This window comes from Protomyctophum parallelum (assembly GCF_964188405.1).
Source record: "Protomyctophum parallelum genome assembly, chromosome: 1".
Lineage (NCBI taxonomy): Eukaryota > Metazoa > Chordata > Actinopteri > Myctophiformes > Myctophidae > Protomyctophum > Protomyctophum parallelum.
In genome coordinates this window covers 68,751,304-68,763,162 of record NC_139697.1, presented here as the reverse complement: position 1 = coordinate 68,763,162, position 11,859 = coordinate 68,751,304, and the positions used below count along the sequence as shown (strand labels likewise).

At 40.3% G+C, this 11,859-nt stretch overlaps 1 protein-coding gene across 1 annotated transcript; it reads right to left on the bottom strand.

Annotated features, from left to right (window-relative positions):
• Window positions 1-641: 641 nt before the first annotated feature.
• On the bottom strand, window positions 642-10,139 carry capns1a (calpain, small subunit 1 a). The gene is made up of 11 exons (XM_083766939.1): window positions 10,035-10,139; window positions 7,657-7,712; window positions 7,247-7,283; window positions 5,968-6,060; window positions 5,800-5,857; window positions 5,483-5,547; window positions 4,830-4,898; window positions 3,997-4,075; window positions 2,678-2,794; window positions 2,493-2,551; window positions 642-1,730 (listed from the first exon to the last, which is right to left on the bottom strand). The coding sequence occupies exons 2-11, from the start codon at window positions 7,701-7,703 to the stop codon at window positions 1,704-1,706; spliced, it is 651 nt and encodes a 216-aa protein (XP_083623065.1). The 5' UTR covers window positions 7,704-7,712; window positions 10,035-10,139; the 3' UTR covers window positions 642-1,703.
• Between the last annotated feature and the right edge of the window lie 1,720 nt (window positions 10,140-11,859).

Sequence of the window (11,859 nt, the reverse complement as noted above, 5' to 3'; positions counted from 1 at the left end):
TTTTTCAACACACTCACACACAAACATTCATGCACATGTTTCCGTATCCGCTCTAGACAGGATCAGAGTGTAGAGTAGGAGATAGAAACCAGGCTTTCCCCTGGTACTGCGGAAACTGTTGTGAGGATGGAGGCAGAAGCAAGCACAAATGGCGCTTGTAGTGAAGTAACTTTTTTGCCTTCCATGAATGTAGGAGGACCCCCGGCTGTGTGTGTGTGTGTGTGTGTGTGTGTGTGTGTGTGTGTGTGTGTGTGTGTGTGTGTGTGTGTGTGTGTGTGTGCGAGTGAGTGAGAGTGAGAGTGAGAGTGAGAGATACAACACACACACACACACACATCACAGTTCCCAATATCTTTTTACATTTAATTGCTTAGTATGGCACTATAACAATGATTGAAGAAAATAGTACAAATCTTAGCTTTATTTGCCATACTTTTACCCCTGACATTTTATTAGGCTGTCATGTCATGTACTCCATTGCTAAATAGGTGATTGCTTCTACTGTACTCGCTATTGAAAGTTGTAACTAACACAGTAATAAGCCTAGCTACTATGTAAATGTTAGGGCCCCTTAAGTTTGTACTAAGTTTGAGACTACAGCAAGACATACCATAGGTCTACATGCAAAACAGACAAAAATATGTATTCGGTAACTTTTATTCAAAATATGACAACTATCTGTTACAAGACATTGCAATAACAGTTCATTGACAGTGGCATAATAAACATCTGTTATTATTTTTTAAATCATGGCAATATTCTCTAGTGTTGGCTACATGCAGCAATGGCATCCATTCTATATATCATTTTTCAGATTGTGCTGGCATTATTGGGTGTAGTTAGGCATCTTGAATAGGTACATGATGAAACAGTAAAATGATCATTATCAGTACTAAGCACAAGGGTAAACGGATATATCCAAGTGCAACACTGGCATTAGATGGCACACACACACACACACACACACACACACACACACAGACACACACACACACACACACACACACCTTGAGCAGTCAAAGTAAACTTGCAACATAATATTTAACTAGGATGTAGACTAATATTTAAGTATTTTCTATATTTCACTATTGAATGTTTTGTTTCATTCATGTACATAGCTACCACCAGTAAGGTCCTTTACAGTTGTGCATAAATCAGTGCCACACCATTAGTGCCTTTCAGGTATCAAAACAAATATGGAGTTTACAAATAGCGATGCACTGGTGAGATTGGATTAAACACTAAAGTTATTGCATTGACTGAGTCGCAATAGGGTATATAAGGCAAGTGAAACATAATGTATGACCGCCACCTCCACTTGACTTTTCCTTTTAACCATTTTAAACTGATGATCGTGGCTTCCCCCACCCATATCCACATTTAGAATTCAATGGCACTCCCAGAGCTATTTACAGAAGCCGTCAATAAGCAAATATTAGATAAATGTTCCATTGCGTGTGCAGGTTTACTTTGTTGTTGCCACTCTCAATAGCATTAGTTGTATTTTTTCCAAGCCATTTTGGGACAGTGAAACATCCCATACATGTATTCTGTAATATGAAATGAATTCACATTCACACAAAAAAACCCTGCATACACAAGGGATTGGTTGATAAACACAGAAGGATATTAGTATGGTCAAAATCCAATGTGTAGACATAAAACAAAGTGGTTTTTAAACAAGCAGAGGAGTCACTTCTGATTCAAGAGTACATGGTCAACTGAAGCCACTGCAAAGACAATACAGAAACAAATGCAGTAAACTTATAATTTAGATGCAAACTGTTCCTATGTATCATGATTCATGAATAACCGTTCTTTAACCCATTAAGACCTGACACTATATATATTCTACAAAATGTCTTCTAAATCCTGACAGTTTTCTGAAAAACCATATGATGTCCCGATACTGTATCGGTATCGGGAAAAGTATCGGATTGGCCCTTATTTGTCATATATAAAATGTTGGAATTTGAACTGGTTGGAATAACATGTTCCTTCCACACGCTACGTCCAACCAGGGAAACTCCCCCTGTCAGGTGTAAAGGAGCAACTTGGACACTCAGGCATGAAGGAAGCATGAGTTCAAGTCCGTTGCTCTCCCCTTGTCCCCCATATATGGTGTATCGGGTCATCCCTAATTATTTCTATGTCAGTCGTGCTCAAACTATTTTGTGTCAAGGAGCCCCAGAATTATATGTATTTGGCCGCGACCCCCATCTGAAAATATGTTGTTCCAGGGACCCCCCAGAAGCAAAGATTTGAGTTAAAGATGTTCACTGTGAAAGAACATACATATATTCAAATATTCGCACACGTTCTCTAGCGTGGCACTCGGTGCATGAGCTTATAGATCTCAACAGCTAAAGTTTAAAATAATGGTTAAGTGGTTAAAAGCTAAGATGTGTCCTGCAGGTCTAAATGGGTTCAAATGTTTCCACTGATTTCAGACACAAATCTACAATATCCCAGAAGATAACAGATTGGCTTACCTCTTGCACATTGACCTTGATAGTCCCGTTGTTGTCCTTATCCAAGGTTTTGAAAGCACCTGAAATCGGAAAAAGTGGTTAAGACTTGCTCCTCGATAGAATAGATTGCAACACTATACACAACACAATGTGAAATCAAAACCAACTCGTTTAATTAGTTTGACATTTCAAGCTTTGACACTTACGGCACATAGCGTCCAGCCTTACAAGGCATCCAATGTAGTTGTCGAAATCCATGTTCCCATTTTCATCACTGTATCTGCGAATGATCATCTGGAACAGCTGGTCATTGAGGGGGAAACCTAAGGAAGGGAATAAACAGGTCAGCAATTATCACACCACAGTGACCACACACATACTGCATTTCACTTAGTTGAACTAGGGCTGTTCGATTTATTTACTCGATTTTTTGGTAATTGTTTCAAATATGTTGTTTTTATTAAAAAGACAATTGCAAACAAAGGAAACTTTTCTATTTGAGAATAAAGTACAAACAAAGAAAGATAAATCCACTTTGGCATTAACAAAGTGACAACTTAAAATGTCCATGTCCCTGCTCTGACCACATAAATATGAATCTCACCCTGAAAGTTAACCTGAAGAGTGGACACCTCAATGTTAAATTGTCTCGTTTCCCAAATGTTCAAATCAAGTATAATTTACACAGACATTATCCAAATTCCTTCATTTATTTATTCAATTTTGAAGAAAATTGCTAATTTAACGAGGTGCCCACAATGTTTAAGTACCCACCCTTTTGCAATGTGAAATGGTACCAAATCAGTAATCCTAGTAGGAATACCAGTAGCTAGTTTTGGCAAAGAGATGTGGAAAAAGAGGGGAGCAAGTACAGAACCCTGGGGGACTTACGGTGCATTATATAAACAATGAACATGCATGCATGTCATGACATTGATAATCCCTCACACTGAACAGAAAGAAACGTGCCAGACCGGTATCACATTTCCTAGTCCTGCCTTCCAGTGCAAGCATTTCATATTTTAAAGAGACATAACAGAGACAATGTTCTGGAATATATTCCTTTGGTCTGATTTTGCATTATGTTATCCCCAATCGTGTCAGCATAATGTTTAATTAAGTCAACCCTTCCCTTCCTACTCTGTTCTATAGATCTATATTACTTAATGTTAGAGATTCACTCTCACTTTCTCTGCATAGAATCAGCATAAAAATGAGCTATTCATGTAACTGCACCAATGGAGAAGTCACGTGGAGCAGGAAAGTCCTGTACATTGGCATTGGCAAGAACACATTCACATTGAAACAGTGAACAGTCATTTTCATAAAGAATGACTCAACGTCCTGTTTGCCAGATTTCTGCCAACAGAAAGAAGAGAGATTAGATCATATAATAACATGGCTGTATCCAGGGTACGGGGCTTGCCTAGTCTTGTTTTCCATTCATGGTCCTTTATGAAGCTCATTTGCCTAAAACTATTTGAAAATATTTCACCCGTTGTAACAAAGAAAAATTAATCTTTACCAGCAGCCCTGAAAGCATCGGGCAGCTCATCTGCACCAATGACCCCGGAGCCGTCCGCATCATAGTTCTTGTAAACTCCCTAATAGACAGAACAGTTTGTAACGGAACAGCAACATGTTTTACAACCTACTACCAACAAACGGGAGAAAAAGTTAGCAGGATGATGACAGAATGACACTTCACTGTCTTCCGGGTTGCAATCAAAAGGCATAGATGGCACCCCCTTACTTTCAGGACATGAGCAACACCTGCTACGCCCCCTTCCCACGCATCAAATTAACACCGGAAGTCTGTCCATATCTTCCCTGGCCAATGCTCCGCTCCTCCCTCCTCACTCCCAACCCCCACTCAGTCAGAACTGCAGACTCCCCATTTTCTGTCGCAATCTGATAACTCACCTCTTCAGACTCCGTCTTACCCCCCTAACCTTCCTCATTCCTTCTTGCCTCGCATATTTGTGTTTGATTGATATATACTATGCAGCTGTATGTTGTGTACTTGTTCATATAAAACCTACGGTTTGCTTGACCAGAAATGCTAGTAAGAATGTTATTTAGATAGCATGTTCTTTAGACAGATGCTATTGATCTGAACTAAATGAAATGGTAGTACCACCAATCGACCCCATTGGTGAGCTGTACACCTCAAAAACTAAGGGAGGTCTTAAAGCATAGAAGGGTGTGGCACATCCCAAAGAAACCAGTTTTTTTATTCCAAAGCTAGAATGACATAAACTACTTATTCCCTGAAGCTACAATCTTAGTTGCAGGGATAATTAACCACAGGAATCGTATTGTGCTCCACAAAAAGAGCTTTTCATCCTGAACACTTACCTGCCATTTCTTAATATTGTTCCACAGATGTTTGAATTCATGGAATCCAAGTTTGCCAGTACTATCACTCTGAAACAACACTTAAGGATTATAATATTGGCTTTGGCGTACGTTGTGTGTACTATATTTACCTAAGGTGTGCTTGTGTCCTATTGATGATGCAAGGAAGGAATTTAATGTAGGGAATGGCCACCTGTCATCTGTAACTATTCCAGAATGTATCATAGTAACTATAGCTGCTTTTAACTAGAGCCAAGGAGATTAGCTGTCATACGTAACCATTCCATAATGTACTTTAGCAACTATGCTTTTAACTACAGCCAAGGAGATTATTTGCCGTCATATACATGTATAACTATTCTAGAATGTACCATAGAAACTATGCTTTAACTAGAGCCAAGGGGACTATCATATGTAACTATTCTGTATAGCCAACTGCTTTAACCGTTCTTACTTGTGTTATTATTCCATTCCTTTTATTGAATAGGTGTATATGTTCTATATTTGATTTCAACATGTATGCATGTATTCAACTTTAACCACCAGTGAGTGCGCTGCGAGTACTGGCATGTTGATTCACCCACTCTGTCTCAACTCAATCGTCGCTAGATTGTATAGCACATAAATGCTTCTTGTAATGATAGAAAGGATACATCCATGACTGCTACCATACTCCGGCAAGACTCAATACTGAACCCATCTGTCTTCAGGTCTGCATCTACAATTCAAAGAAATGACGCAAAAATGTATTATTATTTTAACATTTAGGTAAAATCTCCTCTTTTCCAAGGGAGCTCTGTCCAGGTTAGCAGCACTACCAACGTCAAATATTCAACAAACATTTACATAAAATAAACTAGAACTAAATTAAAAATATTGCAACTTCCATTTTAAAAGAAACACCATCTCATATATGAGTCATGACTATAAAGATGGACTAAAGACCAACATAGAAAGGAACGGGTCTTACGTCTGGAAATGATTTTATTCAGGATGTTCATCAGCTCAGTTGGGCTCACCTCCATGTCCTATATCACCAAGATTGTCTTTATTGACCAAATGTCAAGTATGGCTGAGCTCATGTTAAGAGTGATCATAGAAAAATAAAAATGGTGGAGATTTCATATAGTTCACTCACCTCTCCAGCAAGCTGTTTGAATACCCCGCGAAACTGTCTCTCCTCCTCGCTCTCATTTTGTTCTGCATATGCAAGCGGCCTACGTGGGGGAGGCTGCAGTACAGAGACATAGCTTAGAAATAGGTTGTGCAAATTTTAAGTTGATGATAAATTGCCAGATAAATAATTGTCAACATGGAAACAATTGTGTCAATTATGAAAAGTAATTGCGCTTTCTCAAATTATGGCGAATAGCCGATGATTTAATCCATTCAGAACGGGTACCCCTTTTGGTGTTTTAAGCATTCTGTTATACTTTAGCTATTGAAAAATAGCAGATCTACGTGCCACGCTACGAGCTTGTAGATCTGCAATTTTTGAAAAATCGTGAAAATGTGGCGCAAATCTTTGAATGTATATTCTACGAGCTTGTAGATCTGCCATTTTTGAAAAATCGTGAAAATGTGGCGCAAATCTTTGAATGTATATTCTGTCACAGTGAACGTTTATAATTCAAATCTTTGCTTCTGGTGGGGTCCCTGTAACAACATATTTTCAGATGGGGGTCAGCGGCCAATTACATTTTTGGGGTCCTTGACATGAAATAGTTTGAGAAACTAAATGGGTTAATAAATGTGACAGGCCTAGACAATAGAGTAGACATACAGTCAACAATGACCATCCAGTGCTACCGTACTGTACTGTACTATATACAGAGACATGGAGAATTTAACGTTATCAAAGCCCTATCCTGGAAGTTGCAATGGACTCCCTTCCCAGACCTCTTGTTAGGATGTTTTTGGGCCTTTTTCTGCCTTGATAAGATGAAAGTAGTCTGACAGGAAATGGGGAGAGAGATGGGGGAAAGACACACGGCAAAGGCCGTCGGGATCGGGAGTCGAACCCGCGGCACGCCGTCAGGCTGGCTCAGCAGCCTAGGTGCCCAGACGGTTGATCTAACCGCCCGGGCAGGATGTTTATTTTAACAATTATTTTAATGTAAAGATCTCTGTGGGCCTGAAAGTGGTTTATCGTATTTGTGCAACATGGTAATTATTTTTTATTGAATAAACGTATAATCGATATGTATATCGTATCGTGGCCTCTGTATCGTGATTCATATCTATTATGAGATTGCAAGCAATATCCACATCCAGTGCTACCTACCGTACACTGTAGTGCTACAGAGAAATACTGAGAGTATCCAGTGCTATCGTACTGCAGGATTAGAGAGATAAGGAGATGGAGGAGCGTGTTGTATTAATGTGGTGCTGAACAAAGTCAGAGAGCAGTTACTCACAGGATCAGAGGGCACGAACATGGCTGGATCGATGTTGCTGCCAGGGGAGAGAGTCAGAGATAAACAGGTTAAGCCAGTGGCGGACCTGCAAGCTCGCAGCTTGTAGATCTGCTATTTTTCAATAGCTAAAGCATAACATAATGCTAACACCAAAAGGGGTTCCCGCCCAAAATGGGGTTAATATACAATTTGTGGTTTTTACATTGCATTTCAGACTTTTATGTTTTATACATGAATGTTGAGTACTGGTGTTGTTGTTTTGTCCTGTATCTGTTCTGTAATTGTTGTCATGTATCTGTTGTCTGTCCTGTCATGTGCAAACTTAAATAAAAATACTTGAATAATAATAAACAGGTTAAGCCACAGGGAGAAGAATTTGGGATTAGAGAGGCATTTGTGCAGATTCTCACCTGGCCACATCGATGATGCCACCGATTATTTTCCCAACCCAATTCATATTTGTCAGCTGTGAATGCAAAGAAAGCAGACAGATTAGCCATACCTTTTCCAAATTCACAATTTAGATTATTTAGGTTATGTTATTTAGACTTTATAACATTAAGCTGTACAGGAATGTTCCAACTTCCAACTAACGAACTGTCACCGTCTCACTGTCAGTGAGGGAAAACAAATAGCAAAACCCCTCGTCTCTGGATATCGCTAAAACATGCCATACATAGGGCAGAACAATTTATATAATTATTACAACCAAAATCGCAGTATAATCTGCTATGTCCAATGTGGCTACAACTTTGCCTCAAATGAAGATAAATTGCATTATTTTGTTATGTTTAATCTAGCCATGTTTTATTTAAAATCAGAATTAGGCCTTTTTGCCCAAGTCAAAAGATTTGCAATTACTTTAAAATAATGTCTTCCTTTGCAGCCTGTCATTATTTTGTTGTACTTTTGAATGCAGTAATGTCATAGTTTTAGAATGTACTAGAGATGCCTGATGATACCTCAAAGGGAAATTCTAGTTAAATATAGCAACAACATAGAAGCTCAAGTCATATCAGTGCTCAAATAAATGCCTTAATGTAACTAATGGAACTTTAGAGGTAGCCCTCCAAGCAGAACCCAAATGCTACTGAAGTTTCTGACATTTGTTCGACCCAGTGCATTGGGTCCTGTTCCACGTCGTCCATGCCACCTGATTAAAACATTTACTGGCTAATGTTTACATGTTTACCGCCTCCCCGCGCTCTTTGACGATATTCTTCAGTATGATGCTTTCTGAATATGTAAAGTATAAGTACCCATACATGCCGCTGCGAATATCTCCTGTGGCGCGGAAGCCGTTAAGTATTTTTAATATATGTTTGCCCGATTTGGAAGCTTGGATTCTTCTTTTCCTTCCTTGTTTATTGACACCTCATTGTACCGCCTATCTGGCTAGCTAGTGGCGCTATAGCTATGACACAGCAGATCAGAGGCAGGGACGTAGCCTCACAAGCCAACCGCACACCGGGAGGCGGTACAATAAACGGTAAACAAACAAGAAGAAATAAAGCGACCAAATCGGTCAAACAAAGATTAAAAATACTTAACGGCTTCCGCGCCACAGGAGATATTCGCAGCTGGATGTATAGCTACTTAAAGTTACCGAATTCAGAATAACTCAAGGAAAATAATGGCGTCACATGCCGCGGGTCCTATTTTAGAGAGAATCTCCATTTCCGCATATAGGAATTTCCATACGAAAATACAGTAGTGAGCAGGGACCCAACGTAAAACTCAACAAAATATCAAAAAAGTTTTACGTAGGGTCCCGAAAGGGGCTACTTTAGAGGTTACACTAGCAGTCAATAAAATAATAAACAAAGAAAAGCTACGGAAATTTAATAAATAAATAAAGTAATACATTATAGATTTAGATTAATTAAGCCTAAACCAATTTAAATACATCCATCTGCGATGGATGTGGCCCCTGATATGTGCCAAGACAAAATAAGTGACAGTATTGTAGTGTGTGCATTCCATTTCATTCTATCAGTGTGCAACTTAAAGATTAAATGGAATGTTTGTTCTGTAGCCAACAGGACACACCCATTGGGGAAGCTTTCCCTTTTTTTAAGCCAACGTTTACATTCTTCTACTTCAGTTTCGTGGACAAGTTCAAACTAAAGAACTAAAAACAGCACATTTACAATTCCAGTCCTTACATGTCAATTCCAGTGTTATATTATTACTCGTGTTATTTAATTATATATATATATATATCTATATATATATATATATATATTTCATAATTAATTCCAGTGTTAACTGCATTTTAGGCCTACAGTTTAATTCCAGTGTTAAGTAGACTTGACATATTAATCCCAGTGTATACTATGATCTTATATTAATTCCAGTCAGTGGGTGTATACTTAATGGTCATATTTTACACATTCATTCATGTTTTACGAGCTAGCAATTCAACATGGATGTCGCATACTGGGCATAGCACACTTAGGTAACTTTTTTTAGGTGAGCCATCGCAAATATCATGATCAATGTTAACACAATGACAGTCAATGTGATATGACACACAAAACTGGGTAGCCTATATATCGGTGTGGTAGTAGCCTACTAATAGCCTACACATAAAAATACAAGTAGGCCTATGAATGTAAAGTATTAAAAGTCTATTATTTCCTAGTCAGGAAGCTCGTCCTGCTGAAGACCAGTCCGACAGCTATATGTCAATATCAACAAAAGGGAAAGGGAAAGAAAACAGAGCCTGGTCAGTCAGTTCTAGCTAATAATTAACTTCATAATAGCTCATTTGATGTAAAATACCAACCTTTTTGAGGCTGATGAATGTAACAAATAGGTTCGTCGCTAACGCAGAGAGAGGCCTGCTGCTGCTGGACTGGTATGCAAAACACTGTCAAACACGCCCCAGCCACCACAGGCAGCGTCTAGTGAGCTAATCTAGTGAGCTAATTTAAGACTTCCGGTGGACGATCTCTTCAAAATAAGAGTACCCTCTAGAGTATTGAAAAAAAGTTTAATTTGCACATTAAAACTACAAATTAAGCATTTAAATGATGCTATATGATGCTATAAGACACACATTATGTTTCTGTGTAAGAATAAGTAATTAAATCCTTATAATAATAATAATAAAGTTATCTAAATGGATACATGCTATTCACTGGAGTGCATGGACTTTATAAAGTGGACACTGGACAAAAGACGGCTCCGCAAGGCAACTATCTGGACATACCCACGCGTTCGGGGAGATGTCCTATACCACACCCCACTCTCCGCTAAGCGGGAGAGGTGTAAAATTCACAGTAGCAGACCTTCTACTGGGGTCAAGGCTGACAAAAAGTACCGTTTCCGGACCCAGAATGGACACTGGACAAAAGACGGCTCCGCGGGGCAACTATCTGGACATACCCACGCGTTCGGGGAGATGTCCTGTACCACACCCCACTCTCCGCTAAGCGGGAGAGGTGTAAAATTCACAGCAGCAGACCTTCTACTGTGGTCAACGCTGAAAAAAGTACCGTTTCCGGACCCAGAATGGACACTGGACAAAGAGGCCTCCGCGAGACAACTATCTGGACATACCCACACGTTCGGGGAGATGTCCTCTACCACACCACACTCTCCGCTAAGCGGGAGAGGTGTAAAATTCACAGCAGCAGACCTTCTACTGGGGTCAATGCTGACAAAAAGTACCGTTTCCGGACCCAGAATGGACACTGGACAAAGAGGCCTCCGCGAGGCAACTATCTGGACATACCCACACGTTCGGGGAGATGTCCTCTACCACACCACACTCTCCGCTAAGCGGGAGAGGTGTAAAATTCACAGCAGCAGACCTTCTACTGGGGTCAAGGCTGACAAAAAGTACCGTTTCCGGACCCAGAATGGACACTGGACAAAAGACGGCTCCGCGAGGCAACTATCTGGACATACCCACGCGTTCGGGGAGATGTCCTGTACCACACCCCACTCTCCGCTAAGCGGGAGAGGTGTAAAATTCACAGCAGCAGACCTTCTACTGTGGTCAACGCTGAAAAAAGTACCGTTTCCGGACCCAGAATGGACACTGGACAAAGAGGCCTCCGCGAGGCAACTATCTGGACATACCCACGCGTTCGGGGAGATGTCCTCTACCACACCACACTCTCCGCTAAGCGGGAGAGGTGTAAAATTCACAGCAGCAGACCTTCTACTGGGGTCAATGCTGACAAAAAGTACCGTTTCCGGACCCAGAATGGACACTGGACAAAGAGGCCTCCGCGAGGCAACTATCTGGACATACCCACGTGTTCGGGGAGATGTCCTCTACCACACCCCACTCTCCGCTAAGCGAGAGAGGTGTAAAATTCACAGCAGCAGACCTTCTACTGGGGTCAACGCTCAAAAAAGTGCTGTGCCTTGGGGCATTGACATGAAATCACTTTCTCTACGCAAGCTAAGTCAGGTCAAGGAGTTACCTCTAGCTTTGGAATGGGTGTCACTTGTGTGCGTTGATTGCATCTGTCTGTGCATTTATGCATTTGTTTGTCCTGACGAAACTTGATTATTTCTCGACTGTTTATTTTCTCGTATGACACGACATAGAAACTACTTGTGACTACTGTCTTTGTGTGCTGTCGAGCGGATGTTCT

Excerpts from the sequence above, each read along its gene's own strand:
- capns1a (XM_083766939.1), bottom strand. The coding sequence starts at position 7,703 with ATGAATTGGGTTGGGAAAATAATCGGTGGCATCATCGATGTGGCCAG. Across the intron at positions 2,552-2,677 it reads AAGGCTGGACGCTATGTGCC|GTGCTTTCAAAACCTTGGAT; the intron begins GTAAGTGTCAAA and ends TTCCGATTTCAG. Across the intron at positions 1,731-2,492 it reads TCAAGGTCAATGTGCAAGAG|TGGCTTCAGTTGACCATGTA; the intron begins GTAAGCCAATCT and ends TTGTCTTTGCAG.